This window comes from Nipponia nippon, unplaced genomic scaffold, assembly GCF_047370975.1.
Source record: "Nipponia nippon isolate SJK-2023a ecotype South Korea unplaced genomic scaffold, ASM4737097v1 scaffold_16, whole genome shotgun sequence".
Classification (NCBI taxonomy): Eukaryota; Metazoa; Chordata; class Aves; order Pelecaniformes; family Threskiornithidae; genus Nipponia; species Nipponia nippon.
This window is the reverse complement of record NW_028262332.1, coordinates 4,875,080-4,900,031: the sequence shown is the minus strand read 5'-3', so window position 1 is coordinate 4,900,031 and position 24,952 is coordinate 4,875,080. Positions and strand designations below refer to the sequence as shown.

Below are 24,952 nucleotides of genomic sequence, written 5' to 3'. Positions count from 1 at the left end.
TTGCTTTTAGATGAGCAGTGGAAGTGGGCAGGAGAATCTGGCAGATCTGTCTGTGCTCAGGGATGGGGGAAACAGAGGAGCCCCCATCCTGAAATGCATGTTTTAGAAACCAGAAACAACTCTGGAGAGAAGGACGCTGTAACATTTTTCCACCTCTCCAACAAGCTATGTCTAGTTGTTTCTCTAGAAGTGATACTTTTTTTTTCCTACTTGACCTTTTGCTGTGGACACCTTTCCTGTTTTGGGAATGTTTGTGTCAAGCAGTGGACAAAACACTAGTCCAAGTGTTCAGCTCTCCCCAGGAGAGAGGCCAAGGGAAGGAATGCCACCAGTCAGATCCTAGTCATATTGCCCTGTGCGTTTCTGGGAGGCACTCAGAAAATGTAGCTAGGAGGAAGATGAAAAAAGCATGGTTAGAAAAGGGTTGGCTTTATTTTTGTGGCACACACAACGCAGAGTGTCTCTTCTGCTGCTGCCATGCCTAGCTGATCTCGCAGAACACCATTTTTTTGGCTTACATGGAAGATGACGGAAGGACAGAGAGGCTTTAGCATCTGGTATCACAACCCAAGCAACATGGGACTAAAAGGACCCTCCAGGGTCACAGTATCCCATCTCCCACTCTGCCAGGCACAGCGTTTTGCTGTTTTAAGAATTACAGTCCTAAACCTCTAGGACAGTATGGGTGGTCTCTTTGCAGACTGCATCTCCCAGGCCTTGGCTGCTCCCAGAACCCAACTAACAACTGAAAACCTAAATGATAATTCTCTCTACTTCTACCACAGGCTGTAGGACTTGATACAGGTGTGACTGGATGTCAGGCTCTGGCCTGGAGCTAGCCGGGGGAAAGACTATCCAATTTTTAATAGCAGCAGGGACTGTTGCAGTCATCTAACATAAAACTAATCTCTGTTTAGAACGTTTATCTGTGGCGTGTGGCACGGATCTGGTCAGGAGAATTGCAACAGCTAAACTACCCCCAGGATAACCTGGGGCTGATCAAAGGGCTTCTATTTTCATCTCTGCAAACACTGTGACTGCACTGCAGTTTGGCCCCTGTCACCTTGGCGGGGACTTTCATCAGCCATGCCCCTTCGACTCTGTCTGTCATGCTTCGTACTCCTGCCGCAGTGAGCCACAGATATAATCTATGGAACACAAACATGATTTTATAATAAGTTTTCTATGCAGCCGGGATAAAATGCCAAACAGAATCAGAAAACAATCAGTCAGTGAAACTCAGCACTGCTGATGAGTGGGCTGCTTGTAACGGTTCAGTGCCCAAGAAGATTGAGGCTTTAAATACAGCCACCACCTGCCCTTCCAAACACGGGGATAAGTGGGGCAAGGGGAGATGGGCAGGCAGGGGGATGAGGCTCAGGGAAGTGGGAATACCCAGTACATCTCCTGTTGGGAGTAAGTTAAAACAGGAGTAATATCAGAGCTGCAGAAAGACACCTTAGTATGGTCACTGCTTCTTATATCCGGAGATCAGCGAATTCGCCAGTAGCTGGGCTTTGTAAGTAACAGAACAAGGAGCAGGGACAAATAGGTCTGCTGCAGAGGCAATATTTGAGTGAGATAAACATGCACTTATTGTGGAGGCCTCTGGGTGATGCTCTTGCACAGGGCCGTATAATTGATTCTTCCTACTGTAGGCAGTTTTAGGACGCCTCTCTCCCCCACATCAGGCTTGCAACAGCCCCTGCCCTGAACAAGTTGAAGTTTACATCAGGTTCTACGTCCTGCCACAAGAATATGGTCTGTAGGACCCTAAATCTGTACTGCTCACCGCAATGCAACAGCTGGGGGAGATCAAAAAAGGAGGGCTGGGAAGCATAAAGAGGGGAAGCGACTCCACCAAAGAGCAGGAGAAAGAAGAAAACTGAGTGCCTCGGCATGGAGGGGAGTGCTAAAAAGCATCCTACTGGCCTGAGCAGCAGCTCAGCTGATCTGGCAGTTTACCCTGGTCCAGGAGAGGATAGGGCTGTACCCCAGGGGATAACTACCTAGCCCACAGCAAGGAGGCAGATGTTGACCTGTCCCCCTTCTTCCTGACACTTGCTCAGGCACTGGGAGTTGTAAGGTTTCTAGTCAGTAGCAGGAAACGTTGGGACTGGCTCTCTATCAGACTGCACAGATTTCTTTTTTTTTTTTTTTCCTCCAGTATTTGTAAAAGTTGGGGGATTCATACTAGCTTTTTTCCTCTCTTTAAGTACTCCAGGCTTGAGTCATATTATTGTATAACTCACAACTTCCATTTAAAAAATAAGAATAGGCTGTCTTTTAGGATTGCAAAGAAAAGCTAGAAAATATGAGTCTTTAAATCTCAAAACCCAGAAGGCAAATAAAAAGCATTGCAGATATTGTTGTTTTGTTCAGTAGATAAATATATAAATATGCATGTGCTTCAAAATTCTGGGGTCCAGTTCATTATTTCTGAGCAGAGGCTCAGATGCGCAATAGCACATAATCCCTTATTCAGCCATATGTATGGGTTTAGCTAGCACAGGAGCCTGCACTTTTACTTTGCCCAGTCCTCACCCCCTGAAATAGGCATGAGGGGAGGTCTTCTCCTTAGCTTTTCCATGGCATCTGATCCCCCAGACTAAGTTTCCAATGCCTTACCTCAGAGAGATACTGACTTTAACTTAGCACAAGCAGAAAAGCCTATCATGAAAGACAGCAGCACAGGCGAAAGGCTAAGAACCAACCCCATATAATCTCCCACCCAGACTCAGCAAAGGATTCCCGAGCCACAATAAAAGCACAAAGCAAATACCTGCCAAGCCAAAATGAAAATTTGAGACATAAGAGCCCTTGCTAAAGTAAAACTGCCTTCACACTCTATTTTACTGCCTACTAAACTTAAAAAAAACCCCTCCCACTCAAAAAAAAAAACCCAAACACCACCATCCCTTGCAAAAAAAAAAAAAAAAACAAACCACCCAAAAAAGCCCAAACCACCAAACACAAAACCCCCCACAGCTGACTTCTCTTTCCCCCTAAATAGACCTTGAATGGTGAGGCTATAAATTTTTGCAGCTGGCCTTATCCTGCCCTACAGCAGAGAGCTCTGTACTCAGTGAAGGGGATTGTGCCCTTTTCTTTGCAGCAGGGCTCAGCGCCAACCTTCTGTCCCAAACCCTAAATTTTGATGCTGACAGCCCAGAGATCTGCTGGGCCTTGAGACCGCCTTTGCATGTGGGGCGGGACATTGCCTGCACTGAAGTTGAGGAGTTTTTGCTCTTAACTTCTCCAGAACCTGAATTTTGCATCTGGACCTTAGTATGTGAGTTGATTTTGCTTTGTAAATGAATTAAGTAATTCATGTGGATAGGTGCTTTTTACACTAAAATAGTCTCCTGTATCATCTGGCTATAGTATGTTCATAAAATTGTAGGAATTCAGACAGGCACAACCTGAAGTGGTACAGACTAGCATTGCTGGAGGCCTTAGAGGTCTTCAACCTTCTCTTGAGACCATACAGCACGTTCTTCTTTACTGGTTTGAACACAACAGAGTTGGCAATCAACATACTCTTCCCAAAGGAAGTGGTTTGCATTTCATTAGATTGATTTCACAGCCTTTGGGGTCCTATTGCTTTGTAGAAGATAAATGCCATGAGCATGCATTTGATACCTCTCATTCTTGCTATAGAACAGGTCCAACACTGTCCTTGTGGTATGACTCCAGCTTGCTCCATGTTTTGAAGCACATGGCTCTTGTGTCCTCCCCAAAGGGCTGGGATTTGGGAATTTACATGCAGTGGTGATTTTAAGACATGTACTTCTGCTCCTGCTTCTCTTGTCTGTGGCTGATGTGGGGTTGTATTTGCACATTGCCACTGCTATGCTTAGCATTATTGAGTACAATGTGGGAAGTGGCGCACCCTGCTGAACCGAGCCCTGAGCAGGCAGCAAGGACCCTGGGTGGGAGTGTTTATTGGCACAGGCAAAATGGGCAGCTGTCTGGGGCAGCAAGTTTGACCATGACCCTCCCTATCTGATAGTGTTCTGTTAATGGTTGGACTCTATGATCTTAAGGGTCTTTTCCAACCTAAATGATTCTATGATTCTACCTACTTTAGTCCTTGCTGGTGAAATGCTTTGTCCTGGCTCCAGATCTGGGTTAATTTTGTTCATGGCTGTGCTGTATGCTAGACCTCTTCCTTGGAAAAGTTGTTCATCTCTTACTGCCTGAGCTTCTCTGTCTACAGTGACACATTTGTTTAAAGGTGCTTTGAGATCCATGTATCAAAGTCACAAATAACAGCTAAAGGAAACATGACTCATGATTGGGAAATTGCTAAGCATGTGCCTGAATAAGCAAGTGCTTCAAAGCTTCACAAACAGATCCCAGAAAACAAAAGCATTTGCATTCACTAGTCTCTGTTCCCTGGATAGGACAGGACAAAAATAAAGCTTTTCCTTTATGAAATGTTGCATGAAAAGCATGGTTGTCTTTTTATTGCAGGCCACTTTGCAGCATGCAAAAAGATTGCCTTTCTTCAAGAGTTTGTGAATTTTTATTTTATTGTAGTCTTTTTATTTCCTTCATCAAAACATGTCTGAGTTTGAAATGACATGACTAGGAATGAAAATTAAATACATCAAAACTAATTTTTGTTGAAATGAGATTTTTGAGAAATGAGAGAATGTTCAAGGCTTTCTCACTGCTTGTGTTCAGGTTTTTGCTAAAGAAGGATGTAGACTGAGGAAATGGGTCACCTTTTTCCTAAAGAAAATTTCTTCAATTTTACTGTAATTCTGAAATGTCACAGGCTTTTTGGGACAGGCTTTTTTTTTTTAAATCTTGAACAAAGCACAAATGTCTCTGATTATGGATGGCTTGAATTTTGCTGCAGCTATACTCTGCAGCCTAATTTTTTTGGCCCTTCACCTTTCACCTTATGCCTTTTTCTAGTAATTTCAGGCCCAGATACCATCAGAATCCTATGCTGAGAGGGGACAGTCTCTGCACATAGCCACTGTGTATATCCCTGCTTGTTGGATGTCACCATTAAAATAGCAGCCCTTGGCGAGTGGCCTGAATGTAACAGCACAGCTTGAAAACCAAAGGGATGTTGAGCCACAGCTCTTAGGGTGAAGGCACAGAAATAGGTGTCCTGAGGAACCGCCATTTTCTCCTAAACCAGCTTGGAGGAAATAATGTCACAACACTATAGGAATAAAGTAGCAAGGGTTGGTGTGGGAGGGGAGCGTGGTTTTAATTTATGACGACAAAACAGATTTTGTTCACTTGCACTCTCATACCTCCTCCATGTACTCACAACTGCTTTCTGCAAGATCCCTTGCAATGGCATGGGTAATGAAGGATGCCTGTCCTCATCACATCTCCTGGCTTATTCTGAGGCTGGTGACCATGTATTGAATCTGGGTATGCCTTTAGGAGCAGACAGTGATTGGTCCCTCTGTCCTGTTGCATCTGTGCAAGTCATGATTTCCCTACATGTTCTCTACATGCAGGCTGGAGCATGCTCTTCCATCTGGAGGATATTTCCTGGCAGGGAAGGGTATAGACCCCCTTCACTTCACTTAACCTGGACAAAAGCCCCTCAACTGTCCTGCAGCAAGAAATCCCTGATGTAAACAGGTGGCTTTGCCAACTGGCTGTCTTTAGGCATCCAAGCTGCCCACCAGCACCTGCCTTACATGATCACTAGTGTCTCCATCAGCTGAGAATGACTCAGGGGTGAGGGGGTGGGCGAGAGGGGACAGCTTTCCAATAACTGCCTGCTCTTGCTGAGCCCGCAAGCGTAGTAGCTGTGCCCAGGTGGCTCTGCCAGGACTGCCTTGAGGACACAGCTGGGTGCAGGAGGGGTTTTGTATTTAAACACTACTTTTTTTCCTCCTGACATGGTGAATTTGAGCCTTTGCCAAGTGAGTAGCACAACTGACCAGAGAGGGGTGATGGCTCCATTTTCTAACAACAGTTCAAGTTTTGAAACATGGCTGCATGGTGCATTGGAGAAAATTCTGTGCTTTTTGAGAAAAAGGCAATCAAAGCTAAATTTCTGATATATACTTTCCCAGTATTGACAAATGCTGTGCTTAAGTGGCCAGTAGTGCAGTAGCCAGGTACCCTAGCCTGCAGCATGAGAAATTAAGGTTCAAGTCCACATTTCTTGCAGTTTTTTCATCTGAGTTAACTGTGAATCATGATAAAGAGCAAAGCTTGGGGCTGTGGTGTCACAGGCTGAGGTTATCAGCTTGCTACAGCTAAAATTAGGAAAAAAAACCCTGTAGTCCCTACACCTATATCTTCAGGAAATGAAGTAAGTGCAATTTAATGAAATGACTTGTTCCAAACTATGTTCTTTTTACCACCTTTGATTCATGCTGTTGTGTTCATGTGAACACTGATAGGCAATTGTGGCCCAGTCTAGATGGTGAATTTTGGGGCAGGGCAGACCTAGCTTACTGAGGGGTAAAGAGTACTCGCCATGACTTAGCATGGGCCAGTCTTCCCCTGGGTGATTTGTTATGTACTATATAAATTAAAATCTGTCTGTCTTCCATTTCAAACTTGCTTTCAAAAGTAACAGATTTAAATACTTTCATGTACTATTTAGTCATATAAGGAGGGACTTCATCAAGAGTTTAATCCTCTAACCTGCTGGAGTCCAAACACTTCAATGTGAAAAGGTCTTTTTTTCTTGGTTGTTTTTGTGGTTTTTTTTTTAGTTGCTACAACACTAGACTGAACAATCTGGGGCCTTTTCCTGTCTCTGCCCTGTGCTCCTATACAGCCTTAGTTAATTGCCTCACCATCCTGTGTCTTGGCTTCCTGTCCAACTTGTTGTGGCTTAGTCTAGTTGGCTGATGTATGCCATCAGCTCTCTGGACAAGGATTATGTGCTGAGCAAAGGAGCGTACAAGAAGGGAATTGGAAGAATTGTGGAGAGGAGAACCTAAAATTGTACCAGTTATCCCAGGTTTCCTCAAAACTATCTAAAATCCCTTCAGTGACTCAGATGTTTCTATCTGTTGCTTCAAAAGTGCTGTTCTTTGAAAGTATCTTCTTGACAGCTCCTTGACTTCCCAGGATCTGCTTGATCCTGAATTCTGGGTCATACCCATGGAAACATAAATCCAGGAGACCATGCTGTGAAAAATATCAGTGGTGTTGTAATCGTAACTGTAGAAATCAAGATGCCTGTTTCATAGATTAGTTTCTCTAGGCTACCTCAGGTATTTTAGTGGGGAATTGTGCTGGCTGCATCTCTTGTGATAATTCACAGTGAAGGAATGGGTGTCTCTATATTGTCCATTCCAGTGCTTGGAGCACAGGGCCCTACAGCTTATTAGAATAGCTTTCTCAGTAGCTTAATAAACCATGTCTGGTTTAGGTAACCTTTTAGGAAGAAAACAGCAACAGAACAGAACATTTCTATTGTTGATAATGTTTGTTAAGCTGCAGCAGTGCTAACAATGCTGGGAGCTCTTGTAGAGATGTCACTTCGGCTTCTACCAGCTAGTATCAACCACTATGTAAATTGTAGTGGCTTAGAAGTGCCATCAGCCCAACGCTGAAAACAGCTGAAATGGTGTTAACAGTAATGGGAACTACTCACAAGCAAGTCTCCAGGGTGGACAAGGCTTAAGTAGGCTGGTGTAGGAAAGGGTATCTCTAGTGCCCGAGGTGTGTGCTGTTTGCAATGAAATCTGCATAAAGAACTTTATGGGGAAAGCTGAGTGGAAGAAGTGTCCCACAAGCTGTTTGCAGTGTAACCTGATGGGTGTGATGAAAAGCAATTGTAGTGGCTGACTCAGGTGAAATATGAGAACAGATCAAGAGATGACAGAGGAAGGTAGCTGGTGAGTTTACTCTGTGTTGAAGAAGTTTAAAGTTACTATGTGTTATCTAAGGATGCATAGGCACATAATTTGGAGGTGATTCCATTCACATGAAGGGGTAGTAACTTACTCTGCCACATTTGCTTGTGATTGTCTGATTGCAATGGTAGCTATGTTTAGATTTGAAGTCAGAGCTAGGAATCGTAGCCATGTCCTGGCCATGCTCAAATTTAATAATAAGCAAACTTAGTAATGACCAAATTTAATGACTTATCTTTTAACTTGTACTTACCTGTGCTGTATCACTCTGCTTTGACTCTCTAGTAATAAATTTATTCCAGCTTCATCTTTTTTTAAACAAGTCAGTCTTTTCAGCATCCAACAATTACATGTTGCCTCCTAAGAGACCCAAATGTAGTCCCATCCTAAGAGAGAACACAAGACTCAGTCATGTCTGTCTGATTGGTTTTTAATTCAGTGCTGGAACAATCTGTTTACCAAGGCATTTTCAAGGTCACATGAAATCCACCTGACTCTGAAGTAATTTTCTTTCTTCTTGCTGCTTGCAAACTTACTGTCATTCTGGACCTGTTATTTACCTCCCTCTCCTTCTACAAAAAAAACCCTCCAAGTTTTCAACCCTGGAACAATTTAATATTTTTAAGAAAAATATCAGAGAGATGAAAACAAAACTCTGTACAGGAAAATCCAACAGGCTGAAATGATTGCCCAGAAAAGGGGAAGTAGTTGAGGTTTCAGACACCTCAGCCAACACCAAGCACATGGCCAAAGTATAGACCAAGGAAAAAACAACAGAAGATTCTTCCATTGTCCTGTGGAGACAGGTGAAGGAGTAAGTAGTCCAACGGTGCTGTTTTATTTCTGCCATATGATTCTGTTGAATGACCCAAACACTGATGGTCTTCTCCTTGGATTCAGTCCTATCCAGGTAAATATAGGAATAAAACTGCTGCAGACAGCACAGGATTTATCAATAGATCAATAGTCAATTTATCTTATTCATCTGCCAGCTGTCATAGTCAGCCTGTCTGCTTGCCTCATTGTTATGCAAAATGTGGTCAGACTTTCAGCTTAAGTGATTTCTTTTTCATACTTCTCTGAAATTAGATTTTTGTATTTTTTTCTCTCCTCCTTACAACACGGCTTCATCCTCTGTCTAATTTGGAACTGGTTTGAATCTATGGACTGGAGTTTTCTTAAATAGATTAGGGGGGATGAGTGCCAAACCCTCACAGGAAACTAATTCTTGTAGGTCCTTTGAAAAGCTCAGCTTTGAAGACTGACTTCTTCATGCTGGCCTAGATAGAGAAGAGGCCAAGCTGCAGAGGAAACTGCTAAAGGAATATTGCACTGCTCAGCCTGGGGCTGTCTGGCATTTTGAGGGCACAGACTAGAAATAAAACGTCACTGACCCCACCATAATCACAGATACCCTGTACAGACTCACATTAAGCCAGATCTGGCACTAAGAGATAAGCATTATAGTGCTGTTGTCATGCTCATATCCTGCCCCCATGGCATTGTTTGCAGAGTCAAGGGCTCACAGTAACCTGGAAGAGCTATCACCCTGAGGACTGAATATAACTGTTACTTTGTGCAGCCCACAACTGGGACAATTAGGCTGAGAAAAGGAAAGAGAAAACAAAACAAAAACCCCAAAACAGCAGCTCTGTTTTAGGAGCATCTGTGAGGATTCTGGAGGACTTTAGGCTAAGTTCCTGATGCTAACACAAAACTTGGTTTTTACCTGGGCAAGACCTAAAAGCTGTCTGTTTTGGTTCACACTTATTCTAACAGGTAATAACACTTGTCTGCAACATAAATAGGGGTGTCCAAAAATGTCTGTCTTAATGATTGTGAGGTGCTTGGATGAAAATAAGGGGCAGAGACCTGTCTAGGCAGAAGCCATTGTGTATACACCAAAATGCCATTGTGTATACACCAAAGTCCAAGAGAGCAAGAAGGCTCTAGGATTTCTCTGACTAGGAATGCTACTGACATCAGAGTGTCAGTAATGTGTGCAGCATGCCAGGTAGAGCACATTAAGCAACTTTTGTATCTTGCTGTTACTGAAGAGGGTGTTGCCTTTGGAAAGGCTCTCTCTGCTCATCACCTGTGGGAGCAGTTGATAGCTCTTGAGCTATAATCTATAAAAAAAGATAAAGAACTGCTGAACAGAAAGGAGCTGGTGCCTTCTTGCCCAGTTCTCAGGGAGTGGTGGGGCTGGTCCTGTTTGCTGAGTGTGCACTGTGAGTGGGATGCACTAGCTGCCTGGAAGGCAATATATCCAGTGGCAGGAGGTGTTGGGGTGTTCTGGTTAGCATGACAGTTATAGGCTTTGTTCAGTGTCTTCCTGCTCTGTCTTTTTTCCTTTTTCAAACAGACTCTGTCTCAATCATTGTTTAATGCGTTTAATTTCTTTTTGGTTTTGAGTGCCAACCCCCGAGGTCTGTACTGAACTTGTTTCTTTGCTTACATCCTTTGGTTGTCTTGGCCATTTGAAGATGTGGAATTTAATTTTCTCCAACAGCCTCTCTTTCAGACTTGTCTCCCTGGGTAGAGAAGCTTATGCCCTTGGATTCTCCTAGCCTCTCTGCTGATGCAGTGGGGGGTCTGGGTGATGTACCCATTCCAGGCTTTTGACTTTTCCTTCCTCTTCAGCATTTTTTCCCCCTTTTTTCTGTTTTCCTGGAGGGGTCGTAGTGCTAATGAGCACTGAGATGTCCCTAGTGGCTCCCTCTGTCTGACATGCATGGCCTTGATGGCAAGCTCATTAACACAAACTCTGAAAGGGCAAGTGTTTTCTTAGATGTAGCTGTATACAAATAAAATGATCCCCTTACTGTGACAGGGAGGAAGGCGTGAAATATGTGTATCTACCTCCCTGAGGCAGTACATCATCCCTGTTTCCTCTCACCTCCCTTCCCCCTTTAGGCATTAGCACTTCCTACCACTTCCAGATGTTAGAAGAGTAGGCTCTTCAGTACTTTCACCAGACATTAGAGAGCAGACTCCCCTCTGTTGACCTGCCAGGCATTTTCCTGGCTACACTTCACATTAGCATGGGCTGTCTACACTGGTGAGACATTAGAGTGTAAACAAGTGCCTCTCTCCCGTACTCAGACATTAGGTCATAGTTTCTCCTTATCCCGTCTCTGCATCAGGGATACAGACTCTTCCTCCTCCTTGCTAAGAGGTTTATCATCTTTCCAAAGACCTTAAAAGCTTCCCCACTGGCAGAAGTTCAGGTCCTTGCTAGGGATTTCCCCTGAGGGTCAGAAAGCTCTGTACTAATCCTAACCATATCATGGGGTGCCATCATAATCCTGGTCAAGTCTTTGCAACTTCTTCACCTGGAAAATGAGCAAGCAACAGTGCAACATTTCCCTTTTATTAAGTGCCTTGAGACCTGCAGAGGCCTCACCTGTGCTTTCCAGGCAGTGGCATTGAGACTGTGGTGTCACTGGTGGTTCTAAGCAACAATGATCAGTGAAATGGCATCCAAGACTGATTTCTGTGAGGAAAGATTTCAGTGCCCTTTTGCAGGCATCATCCATGAATCCAAGGCCTTGGTAGATCCTCCAAAGATTCACAGATTCAAGGATTCAGTGGTGACGAACAGATGAGAATATGCTTACCTAACCCAGTGCCATGGATTCAGTTTTGGCCAGTAGCATTGGGGAGGTGTTTCTTCACAGGCTTCAGGAGTTACAGGATGGACCATTCCCTAAGGCCAGAACTATACTCTTCCCTGCAAATTTCTCTCTTTTTTGTTTATCACCTCAATAATTCCAAGTGATTTCACTAGCCATATCAGTTAACGTTAAGTCTATTTTCCAAAATTGTACCATAGTATTGTCCTTGGGTGCATCTTACAGAACAGACTTCTATAGGTTGCATGGAAGATTGCTAGTATTTAGAGGATTGCTTTCAACGTAAAATATTCTGGAACTCGGGAAGCCAAGTTTAAAATGTATTTGTGGTCATTAATCAGGAAGCTAAACAACATATCATTTGCTTGACCAGTCCCAACCAATCAACAGCACACAAAGAGAATACAGCCAAATACTATGCAAAACCTTAAAAAGCTTGAAAAATGCCACTAAGTAAATTCAAATAATGCATAAATTAGAGGGAATTGCAACTGGCTCATGGATATTCTATGAGCAGCAGATAAACATCTAAGTTAGTTGCATAAATTATTCATCATAACGTATTTGCTCAGCTTTTCTCATCAGCTATGAAAGCCACATATCCAAGCATTTGGAGAGTATAATAGAACTGGCCTTTCACCTCAATGATATGCCCTAGGAGTAGGAAACCCTGGGGAGGGACAGCATGCATAAGAACTGAGTGGAAAGTCTCCTTCACTATGATGCTTTAGATGTAGATTCTGCTAAGGGCTTGTCTACTGCATGAATGGTGACTGGAATTGTCTCTTGGCAGCAGGCAAGGTTGAAGATATCACAATGATTTCTTTTAAACTGCTCGTTTTGCCCCTGCCAGTGGTGTCATGAGATGTCAGACCTGGTGTAAAAAATGAACACACTTTCCCTTTGAACACAGTTTAGAAAATTTTCATTCTCTGTTCCTACCTTCTCCCATCTTTATTGCCCACTGCTTTCCAGTGCATAGTCCTAGTTGTAACTGTTTGCCCTGTCCATCTCCACACACTGAATGGAGGCACGCCTAGGGTTTGGGTGTTGATACATCAATAGGGCCCTACTTGAATAGTTGCATGTTTCAACTCCATGGTCTTTGCTTTGGAATACCTAACCTGACAGTAACAAAAGCAAACTCTCTGTACTTTGTCTGGGAACATAAAGCATTCCCCAGCCCTTTCTGAAAACGTGCTGGCTCTGGAGGACTCTAGTCCCTCTTGACTTTATTGATAATGCTTACAGGAAGCAGTAATCTGAGAGTAAAAGTGTGCTTGAGTTTTACAGGAAGTAATAATTGTCTCTTTGGAGAGGAAGCACAGATGGCATTTTTCCTACACTTGCTAGTTATGATCTTTATGATAGGAACATGGGAATCTCTATTTATTATAAAACCTTGCATGTCTTTTAGCATCCAGAGCTGTCTTTCTGTACAGTGTAACTGGTGTATCCTGAAGGGAACATTTCTTCTTCATGCAAAGGGGATTTCCTTGTATAGCCAGATTTGGGATCACCACTCTAATAATGAATAGTTAGAGCAACCTCTCTCTGTAGTGTTAGAGAGAGGCCATTTGTCTTTACTTTTAAGGTTCCACCTATCATTAAAAGAAACCGTGGGACCCCCAAATGTATCTTTTCACAGATACAAGTATGGGACTTTTACACTATTCTTGGACAGCAGAGGAAAAACTATATTCTGTTCCATACAGTGAATATGTGGACATTGGTAAGGCACTTGTTATCTGCAGACAACTTTAGAGACAATGGTCTATGTTTTCTCCACTCCTGGTATTAAGATCCTAGTCTATGTTTTTTGGGGGTTGGATTTGGGTTTGGGTTTTTTTGGCCTTTTGACAGAGGTTCTTCTAGAAAAGACTGACGTTTCTGCAGATGTCAAGGTTTGACGCTAATGACTCTTAGGATGTGGTAAGAGGGTTGTTTTGTTTTGGCATTTTTACTTGGCTTGTGAAAGCCTCGGAACTACAGAGGGGGCATCAGCTCAGGTGTAAGGAGATATTTTGAAGGAAAAAGCTGACACTTTGCTATTTTAATCAATGCAACTGCTGTTAGGCAGCCTGGGGTGTTGTGATGGGCTGCAATCAAAACAAATACATACATAATTGTATTGAGTAAAATAACCTAACACACATAAAGTGGACTGGGTGTAGAATCAGCCTGGGAAAAAATAATCTGGTGTTTGATCCTGGCTTTGCAACTGACTTACAGCATTTCCTAAATCTGCCTGCATGTCAGGTTCTCTCCCAGCAAAGTGGGATTGCTGGTGCTAGTTGACACACATTGATAGAAAGTGCTGCATCAGTGCCAGGTATTGTCATTCCTATTATTTAAATCAAATTTTTGTCTTAAACCCGAGTTACAGGAATAAGTGAATGAAAAGTGACAGAGAAACCTGTGACTCGATTATCTGGGAGATGACTTAAGATAGTGCAGGTGTGTTGTAGGAGAGTGGTAACAAATAATATTCTTTCCTTTTAAGAAGGCCTTGCTCAATATTTTTCCAAGAACATTAATAGGTTTCTCATCTTTTAGGTGCTCAGCTGGTGATGTATGTCAGAGCCCTGATGTTTAGATCGCAGGTGTGCAAGGTTTTCTCTAGGCATTTCCCTCTCTGTTATTTCAAAATGGATACCTGCAATACAGCACTGCTTTTGCAAACATTATTTTTTTCCCAGTTACTATCAGTTTAAAGGAAGGGATTTGAAAATCACTTTATAGGCTTTTAAAAAAAAGAAAGAGAAAGAAACAATGTCCATTTTCATCCTGGCCTCTGCATATATCTGAATTGATCCTTTTAGATGGTTTATCAAGCATATTGTTTTTCAAAATGATCTTTTGCTGTATTCCCTGGTGCTGAAAGATTAAGATGTTTGGCGAAAGTGTTTCCTTCAGCCTTGCTTTGCAAAAGCAGTAGCTACTGCTTTTTTAGTAGTAGTAGGTTTGTGGACATGGAGACATAGCAGTGATCAGACTGGTCTGGATCTACAGTCTGACTAACTGACCGGCTCTTTTCCTGACAGAAACCAGAATTTGCTCTTTATGGAGAAGGATAAGACCCTAAAGTGTGTGATCTGAAAGAACCAGGCTGCTTTCTGTGTAGGGAAATGCAGCCCTCTGCCAGACATCCCTGGAGACTCTGAGACTACCTCCTCATCAGCCCAGACTCTGATCCTCAAAGTGTGGTGGTGTTGTGCAGTAATGTCTTGCTTTTCCTCTTCTCCTCCCCCTCTCCTTCTGTCTAGCCTTGTGGCCTCACGTGTGTATTCATGTAGGGGTGTCCAACAGGATTGTCCCCTTTGCTATCCTCCTTCCCTGCCCTCAGTGGCTCTCCCTGCCCCTCCAGACTCGAAGCCTCACCCCTGTTGTGTTCCTGTGTTGTCGCATAGGGAGTTTGCCCGTTGGAAGGTGAGGAACACAGCCATCGAGCGGAGGGACCTGCTCCACAATCCACTGCCCCTGATGCCTGAGTTTCAGAGGAGCATCCGCCTCCTGGGCAGGAGACCCACCACGCAGCAGTTCATTGATACCATCATCAAAAAGTACGGCACCCACATCCTCATCTCTGCCACCCTGGGAGGTAGGTGGCAACCTGAGCTGTTTTCTTATGTGGGTGTCAATGGTGGGGTGGTGAAGGCACTGGACAGCACCTGCAAACCTTGGCCATGTTGCGTGAAGATTGGTTGGTAGCATAGAGCCAGGCTGCAGCTCCCCCAGCCAAAGCCCGTCTCGTCATGAGATGGTGTGAAAATCCCCAGAGTATGAATAGCCTTTGCAAATGAATTCACAGTGCAATGTGTGTGAGTTTGGCATCTGTGATACGTGTGCACCTGTGCTCCTCTGACAACGGTGTATGGGTACCGGTGTGCGTCAAGATAAACATGCTTCATTTAGCTGGGGAACCTGTCTGTCATTCCTGCACCACTGTCCTTAATTTGACAATAGAGTGTGTTGATCCCTCTTTTTTTTCAGAATGAAACCAAATGCAGGAGGAAAAAAACATCCTTTCTTGCTGGAACTGGAGGAATTTTAAAGAGCTCCAGGAAAAGGGAGTTCAAGGAGTTGGGCAGGGAGTGTGTGCAGCAGGGGAAGAGATGGCCAGAAAGGCCTGTGCTGAATGCATAAGTGAAAGCAATAACATGAAGTAGACTTTTGAAAAAACAACAGTTAAGTAAAATTCAAAATATATATGCAAGGAGTGCAGAAAGGCTTGTGTGTGCAAGCAGACTATGTCAGTGATGACGTAAGACAGAGTACTGTCGGGCCATTAATCCATGTGCATACACTGCTATTGGTGCTGCATAAAAAAATTCATGTACTAAGTATTGAAAATGAGAAGGGTGAAAATCTTTATATTTGCTGCTGATTTTTTTTTTCTCTTGGGTGCCATTTTTACCATTCTTTACCCCTTTGGGGTGTGTATTTAAATGCCTTTCTTTTGAGAACTGTTTTCTGTAAGAGGGATTCTGTAGTGGTAAAGGGTCTTAATTTTAGTACAGAGTTTGTTGCTCTTGCTTCTTCTAATGTACCTGACCCCCAGCCTTGCCACATTGTGAAGTTTGTAGTGAACTTTGAGGAATTTCTGGCCATCTGTCTGTTCCCAAAGCATTCTGCAGACACTTGGATGAGACATAGATGATATTAGATGTGTGCATATGATTTGTGCACAAATTAAGTTGTAGGTAGATTGGCGTGGTTCCATTGAAGTCAAATGGCCTCTTGTGTGGCAAATGTCCTTTAAAGAACCTTGGGCTGCTCTTCCAGTCCAGGCATTCAAACAGTCTACTCCATCAGCAAGAAATGTGAGAGAAAGCAAGTTTCCATGCACTGAAGAGTACAAGTGACTGCCTGTATCAGGCCTTAATGAAGTCTGCATAAAGATAAACTCCTTTTTATTGAGGAAATAATTTTTAAGGACCGTATTTTACAGAGCTCAAGCCAGCCCAGTATAGACTCCAGTTTACTTTTCTTTCTATTGATGTGCTTTTTTTTCTTGCCACTCACATATGTGGAAATTCAAAATAAGAAAGACCTTTGATGGTAAAATATATTTTTAATTTTGCCTGGGTGAGGTGGTGAATTATTCACAGTGGCTTGTTTCTTCTCCTGATTTTACAACACAACAATTTTAAATATGCAGAGGCTTGCAACGAGAACTGGTGTTGGAGAGGAGTGCTAAATGCTCCATCAGCCCTGAGCATGGTGAGCAATGGTGGGGGAGAAAAGAAGGATTTATCTTGGCAATGGCAGTCCCAGAGAAAATGTATATGAAGCTGAGCATGCATTATGCAGGGAGGACACACTCTAATCACAGTCTGTGGGCTAAACAAGACCACTGGGATATAAAAGCAGACATGTCCTGGCACCCTTGCTCTCCCAAGACCTCAGGTCTCCTCAGAGAAGTTACAAGAATTCTGCTTTGGATTACAGTGGTTTGTAAACTTAGCCTGATGTCTTATTAGGTTGCAAACAAGTGACAAACAGAGGAAATTGTTTTGCTTTTAAATGCCAGCTGTTGCATGGACCCCAGGAGGCTGGGTGATGGTTCAGGCCAGCCCACCTGAATGCAGCAGCTATTTTCACACCTGGCCACATGAGGAACACTCTTATGCCTTTCAATCTACAGAGCAGCTGGGTCACCCTGGAGCCTAATAAAAAAATGGCTCTGCTCCAGTTTAGTTCTGACAAAGGGATTGGTGAAGGGTCATTTTGAGGGCATCCATGCTCTGGGATGGAGCACACAGAGCTGAGAGCCAATTTTCAAGGAAAGCCCTGAAGGAAAGACAACTTTGAACATAGCATCTGCTTAATAAATGAGAAATTAAGACTTAATAATGCAGCAAAAGTCTATTAACCTCTCTTGATCTAAGGGTAGCTTTCTCATGTGCACTCTCCATGGGGATTCTGTGCTTTTCCAGGTCTGCACGCATGTATACAGAATAGGTTTCCAGCTACATTATTTCTGCTCAGCACCCTTCACATAGGGACAGTATTTGTCTCTCAGGAGAAGCATCAAATATATTAGGCTTTACTTTCCTGTTTTCTTCTTCCCCCCAGTGGAGGGGTCCAAACACCTCAGGGAGGAAAAATGACAGGTTTTGCAGGGAAATCACTAATCTCCACTGCCCTAGAGAACAGGTTTCTCCTGTCTGATGTCTAGGAGCTGCCTCAGCTGCTGATTGCCTGCTTTGTGTTGTCTGGGGACTGAAAGCTAATGGTGGATCTCCTGGTAATCTGAAACCAGTGTTATTGCCTGATGCAATTCAACCCATGCTTCCAATATCAGCATTCCTCTGCTAAAATGAACTGGTCCAAACTGAGAAGGTCCTAATTTTTGCACCTTGGCTATTAAAAGAGAGCATGATATTTTTCCACAAAAAGGTGTTTTTTCCAGTTACTAGTGGAATTGAAGAGTTGATACCTGGATCCCGCAGGTTCCTCCGAGAATCGCAGCTAAGGGGAGAGTTATCCTAGGTCTTCCCTCTCCTTTCACATCCTTGTGAAATGGAGGCAAAGCATCATTTGTCTGCTGCATCTCCATGCAGTTAAATACTTACATTACATGAGAGATACAAAACTTTTGGCTCAAAAATACAACACTTTCACACCAATCCAGCCTGTCTTTCCCCAAGCCTCTTGGCTAACTCCCATGCAGAAGTCCTTTTGGTGGCAAACGTGTTGCCTCGTCAAAATTAATGAAGTCTGACCATCCTTCAAATACCCTTGTAAAACTCACCTCAAAGATGAAATCTGAAAATGCATTGACAGCGGCCAGGCATCTGGTGTGCAGTGACCATGGTTTCTCACACTAATCACAGTCATCTTATTACCTTGTGCTTTGCTGGCTGATTGTTGTATACACCTGTTATGTTTCACCAGCTATGTGGGTTTTAAATCCTCTGGGACAGGAACCATCTTTCTGCTGTTTGTGTGGATAGAGCCTGATGTGACAGAGCCTTGATCCCTGCTCACACTGCTCAACGCATAATAATGTTAACTGTGATAAAGGGAATCAAAGGTGGTCATTTTCCAGGGAAAGTGTTTTTGTGAGAAGTAACAATGATGATACTGTTGCTACTACAACTTTGATTGTGGTCAAAGGATAGTATGTTATTTTTAACAAAATATCAAAGACAAAGTTTTACATGCCAAACTTCTCCACTTAGTTCCCGTGAAGCCAATTAAAAGATTTTAGCTGATCAATTCTTTTGATTAAAAGTATCTTCTTTCCACTGAAAATTTCCATTTTTCATCTCAAAGCCAAAGGCTCAATCCACAACATATCAATAGCTTGAAAAACTGAAATCTAGTAAAAATATTTTGATTTTCAGCCAGAATATTTTTGGTTTGGTTTCAGGCATTTGGCTTCCAGATAAAAGCTGGAAAATTTCCAGAGAAAGCAACAGGGAGGGCTTACTGTTTTTTTGTTTTGTTTTGTTTGTTTTGGTTTTTGTAGGTTTTTTTTTGTTTTTTTTTATGTATGCAATAAAAGAAATTATTCAGACAAATCAGAACAAGTACCATTCTTCTCATTAAGAGAGCTATGTAGAAATGACATATTCCTACCCTAGGTATCTATTTTCTTCATTTATTAAAATCAGAACTTCAGACGTTAAGAATGCAGGATGGTATTCTACCTTTTTACTCCTATAATGCCAGCCTTATGTTAAGAATGAACCAGATTTTAATCTGGCTCATACAGCACAAATTGAACTTTTAGGTAAATATTACTTCTCAGCTTCATGTCCTTTTCATGTATCTTTTGTTAGATCCAGGTTTCTGCTAATGTTTAGGATGTTTGGTGCTATCGGGTCTTAACTGCTTCACTCCCAGATTCTCTGTGATTACTGGCTCAAAATCACCTGTTGTCCCTTATCTTGCACAATATTTTTTGCTCTTCACTTAAATTCACTGAATGAGACTCTAGGAGAGGGGAAAAAAAAAACAGAAAGGGTGGTTGGTTTAACAACTTTTTCATTTGCTCTTTCCTCTGATTGCTCTCCTTCACTCAGCCCCCTGCCCTTACCCTTTTGCATGGTCACTTGAAGCTAAAGAGCTACAACTAGCATTTGTTTGTCCTCTGTACCCACCTACATACCTATGTCCTACTTGCAACTTAAATCATCATTTGTTCCTTCTAGAAATCAGGTCAGAGAGAATTGCATAAAAGTGGCATCTTCTCCAGTCAGGTGTGCATCATTCCAGAGGCACTGCCCACAGAGAAAAGCGTTCCTCAAGTGGGACAAATAGTCTGACTCCTTTTCAACAGTTGTGGTAAAGCTATGCTGGCTAATAAACATCCAAAATGTTATCCACTCAATTCAGTGGAGCTGATCTACAAGCGTGGTGGACCTGGCCTTTCTGGCTGAGTAGAGAAGGAGGCTCATATATACTACACGGAGGTTCTGGTACCAGTGAGGAATGATGGGTTCATTTAAGAGTGCTTTAGGTATCAGACTTTTCTTTCTTTAGGTGCAACATGTGACATCATGTGTTCCTGTTAAGATGACCCTACAATGGCACCTTCCTGGGCCTTACTGAAATCTGCTTTTCTTTCTGCTGCAGGAGAGGAGGCCTTGACCATGTACATGGACAAAAGCCGCCTCGACAGAAAGTCAGGAAATGCTACCCAGAGTGTTGAAGCATTGCACCAGCTTGCTTCCTCCTACTTTGTAGACCGTGATGGCACCATGAGGAGACTCCATGAGATCCAGATCTCTACCGGAGCAATCAAGGTACTATATCTTGCCTTGGGAAGAGAAAGAAGATTGTGGTCCATACCAGTACTGTAGGGATTTGGGGCAGGAGTTTGCTAGTCCAATGTGATGTCTTTTTTGATCACAAGTTATTTTCTTCCCACACTGATTTCCCAGGGTAAATTGTTCTCTTATGGACCTTACTGAAGAATTGATTTCCCCAGGGCCAGTAATATCTGGAAAGGTGTGGGCATTCAGTGTGATGGTTATGTAGGACAGGTGACTTCCATTACATGTGGCAGTGACCTCTGGAAGGGAGAGAGGGAACAGATAATCCAGATCAGCGATGGAGGTTGGAAGGCAAAGGCAGGTCTGTGAAATGTGCAACCCCGTGCAATCCAGAAGTATTTTCATCTTATGGGTGTAAGACTGCTGAACAACTCTCAGATGAATTTACTACAAGAAAAGGTGAAAAACTCAGTGTGGCATTACTGAGGCATCTAGAATGAAACAGACTGAGAGACAGCTTGGGGGTTTCAGCAGGAAGGAAGGGGAGCTGCTCAGAGCATACAAAATAGGGAAAATGGCTCTGCAGACAAAAGCTGCCTTCTCTGAAAGTAATCATCCTATACTGGGGAGGGATTTTATTGTTGCAGAATTCACTCCAGGGAAGGTGGTGTGGATGGAGTCGTCATTGTTAGCCATTTCTGAAAGGTTTCAGCTCTTGTTATTGTTCTGCAGTGTCTCATGTCTGAGTCTGTTCCCTTCTGGATGGGAAATCGAATTGAGATATTGAAACAGTGACAGCAGATAATCATCCTTTGTGAATTCAGGAAGGGCAGCTCTCCTCCATGGCTGGAAACCAACAGCAACAGCACTGCAGGTCATCTGTGCCTCCATCTATTCTCAGCACAAGGATGGTGTGCACATATGTTGTGGAAGCACTAGGCATCATTGTGGGCTGGCAATCCATCTCTATATCTTCCTTTCCAATAAGAGAAGCCAGGGAATAATTCCTCTACTGGCTTCTGATGTTCTCCAATGGAGATCCTCTATGAGAAACATCAATCTGCAGGACTTCATTGCCAAGCCCAGAATAACATGCAGTGCCATAAAGAAAGCAGATACAATTCACTCGTTTTTTGCAGCTTGTGAGTGTGCCAAACATTAGCCATGTCTGTCCAGTGTGGGGCGTTTCTTCCCAATTAGGGAAGATGCATTTTGGATTGCATCAGCTGGTGACAAGGGGTCATTATATTACAAGGTCTGAACCTGCCTGGGGAAGAAGTGATGCTGCAATCAAAGGGAACACTCTCTCTTTTCTACATCCTCCATAGGTAACAGAAACTCGGACTGGCCCCCTGGGCTGTAACAGCTACGACAATCTGGACTCTGTGAGTTCTGTCCTTCTGCAAAGCACTGAGAGCAAACTCCACCTGCAAGGTAGGGCACAGGAATACAGGGCATGGAGTGGGGGGATGAAATGAAAGAGGAGTGGCCGATTTTCTAGCCTTTTCCCCTCCTCTTTATTTGCTGTGATCACCTTCTTTGCTGTAAGTTCTCTGAAGCAGGACCGGTGGCTTCTGGTGGCTTCATATGATGCTCAGCACAGCAGAGCCAGGGCTTGACAGGGACTGAGCTAAAGGCGCAGGGAACTGCAGACTGGGCCCCAGTGAAGAGTCTGGGTGCCCCCTGCCATTGAATTTTGATGTGTATTATACATACAGTGATATAAATAAAATAAATATAAATAAATGTGACTCTTTCCATTAATATTGAAGGGGTGTTCTGTCCATGTCTCTCTTTGTCCCTCCCAAATTGCTGATTTGCGTAAGAGGCTTGCAGATCAGCTTTTGGGACTTTCTAATGACTGTAATCTTTGGGAAAAGTCACAGAGGTTTTATTTGGATGCTAGAAGCCATGGCTTCAGTCCCAGTTGGGGAGCTAGTCCAGAAGTCAACAGATAGAGGTCATGACTGAATTAATAAATAAATACATGCTGGTTAGCGAGAAGTCAGCTTCAGTAGAAGGAGGAAATTCACTGGGCGTGTAATTTACTAAGGTTATTCCCAAGTTTTTGACAAAATAAGGAAATGTGGGATTTAATTGCTCATTTGCCCAGATGGTTTTATTTCTGGAATCCTTGTACTTGCACAAATTTTAATTTTTCAGATGAATGGGCTACATTACATCTTCTGCTTTGAGTATAATTTGGCAAGTGCTGTGTTAATCTTGGTTTCACAGAAACTGGGTTTCATTTACTGAGTCATGTTGCGGATATATTATTGTTGTTGTTATTATTTGCCTTTAAAAATAATAGGCAGGGTTTTTTCACTGTTCCAGTGATTATCTAAATCACTGAGTTCTGGTTCTTACCTAATTAACAATAAACAATTTCAGGCTTTTTATATACTGTGATGATGGCTGCTGGTAATGAAAACCCAAGGATGACACATCAGATAACTAGGTAAATAGCTGAATAAGCAGACAGCTTGGTTTATGGGCAGACAAACTGCTAAGTAGGTAAATCAATAGATCTCTATTGGCTATCTGATCCTACAAGAGAAGAGAAAAAGCAAAATGCTTGGGAGAGGGAAAACTTAGGAGAGAGAGAGGGGATGTAAGGTGGATAAAGCTATGATTTCTGATGGGAGCAGACAGAGGACCTTAGGGGTCAACCACTCATGTGTTTCATGGAGCTTCATGGCATAACCCAGCACAGAGAGAGACCAGATCCAAGTCAAGGGAGACAGTGAGGGGAAAGGGAGGAAGGTAAGAGCTCTTTATAATAGAAAAAAGTGACCTTTAAAGCTACACCTGAGTGTTTTCCGCCTAATCTGGCGTGCGGTTCTTGGGATAATTACCCAGGATCCTTCCTCTGCTCTGCGAGGCCTCATTAGGAATTAGTCACAGGGCTGCAGGTAATGGATTGTGACCGAGTCTCCTCTGATCTGATTAGCAGCCGAGCATGAGCTGCTGACAGAAATCCATGCTACTACCTTTGTGTCACTCTGGCTCCAAGGCCGGCTCAATAAAAGAGCAGCATCTTCGTGACAGGGAGAATTTCTGTTTCTGAACTTGCTTGCTGCTGCCCAGCCCTGAGAGTCGTGATTTTAAATATGTGCCCTTTAGGAGTTGCAATGGCCAGACCCAGAGCTAGGCTACCTTCATGCCGGCATGTTGGGTTCGGGAAGGTCAGCCACCCTGGAGATTTAGGAGAGGACCTGAATGCATGCACAGTGCAGGATGTCTGGTTCTGCACCTGTGGTTACATGGACAGAAAATCATCACTATTTTATAAACCAGTATCCATGTGGACCCAGCATGCATGTACATCTGTGTCAGATGCCTGTGCTGGGGTATATATACAGGTACGTTTATTACAGTAGCTCAGAAGGTTTCCCTTTTTCCTAGCTCTACCTGGGGGCAGGTTCCCTGTCCTGTGCATGGGAAGGGCTGTGCAGTGATGTAGCCTTCCCTCATAGGACTGGGGGGATCCTGTTGTGGATCTCACAGGTGACTGCTCTTATTTGCACTTCGTATCCTCCTGTCCCTGCCACCAGCATGAAACCATCCCTTCACCTGCCTCCACCTGTAGTGCGACTGATGCACGAGCTGCCTGTGCTGCCTGGAAAAGGAGTAAAGCAGAGCGTGGGAGGGGAAGATGCTGTTAGCTCTATGGCAGTTTGGTGGGAAACGGGAATTTGTGTTCCTTCGAAAAGTGTCCTAGGCTGAAATTTGAAAATTTGAGTGAAAAAAAGCAACATTTTGAACAGTTTTGGGAAATTAAAGTTCCAGAGACATGTCCTCTTGGACAGTGTGACAGTATATGTCGATATTGCAACATGGCGCTATTTCAATATGGTAAAATCCTTCTGTGCTATTCTAAACATTGCGACGCTGAACAGGAAATATTGCATATTAGGTAGTTTGTTATGTCAAATATGGTAATAGAATTTTTAAATTTACATTACAATTAATATTAAAGTCTTTGCCAAGATGGGCAGAGCCGTAATGACAACACAAAACATTTCAGCTTTTCAGTGAAACAAAATGAGGAAGTATGAAAAATACATTTAGACCTTTCCCTGTCAAAAGTGCTTTTGGAGTCAACATGCTCTCACAAAATGCTTCAGTGAAACTGCATTTTCAACAGAGAACTCTTCTGTGGAAAATGTTTCAAATAGCTCTAATTTAGAGCTGGGGAAATTTACCTCTTTTAATGCGGGAAGCCTTTTATATACAGTCCAAAGCCAAACATCTCTCCCTAACAGTTTTTCTAGGTGAATTAAGGACATGTTCCCTTGTCAGGCACTTCATATTCTGCATGTAGTTATCTAAGCCAAACCTATACCAAATCTGTGCTCCTCTTAATTTTTAAGAGGAACTTTACAGAGTGGCAGAATTCCTCCTTCTGATTAATAAGTTAACTTCAAAACTAAATATATTCTCCCTAACAGTCATCATCAGCAAACTTACCTTCTGCATCTATTATCAACTCCTCAGGCTGCTGTGGAGGACGAGCCCATTCCTTGTGCACCCTGGCTTGGATTGAGGTGTTCACCCCATGAAAATGATCCAGTATCTTGGTCTTTAAGATAGGTTGCCCCCCTGCTTGGCTGCTGAGATGAGGTCTTTATCAGTAGACAACACTGAAAGCTTAAAAATATTTTTTTTAATGTTAGCAATATTCAAAGAAAATTCTTAAAGAGCAAAACAGCATCTTGGGATGTTTTATTAA

At 43.0% G+C, this 24,952-nt stretch overlaps 1 protein-coding gene across 2 annotated transcripts in view; it reads left to right on the top strand.

Moving 5' to 3' along the window:
* BRINP1 (BMP/retinoic acid inducible neural specific 1) overlaps nucleotides 1–24,952 on the top strand; it is an 87,474-nt gene that overhangs the window by 45,160 nt on the left and 17,362 nt on the right. The window contains exons 1-4 of one of the 2 annotated variants that reach the window (XM_087753172.1): nucleotides 3,076–3,292; nucleotides 14,905–15,095; nucleotides 20,081–20,250; nucleotides 21,549–21,654. In XM_087753172.1, coding sequence (XP_087609298.1) covers nucleotides 3,291–3,292; nucleotides 14,905–15,095; nucleotides 20,081–20,250; nucleotides 21,549–21,654 — 469 coding nt within the window. In that variant the 5' untranslated portion in view covers nucleotides 3,076–3,290. Of the gene's footprint in view, nucleotides 1–3,075; nucleotides 3,293–14,904; nucleotides 15,096–20,080; nucleotides 20,251–21,548; nucleotides 21,655–24,952 lie in introns of those variants that run through there. The other variant, XM_087753171.1, reaches the window with a different exon arrangement.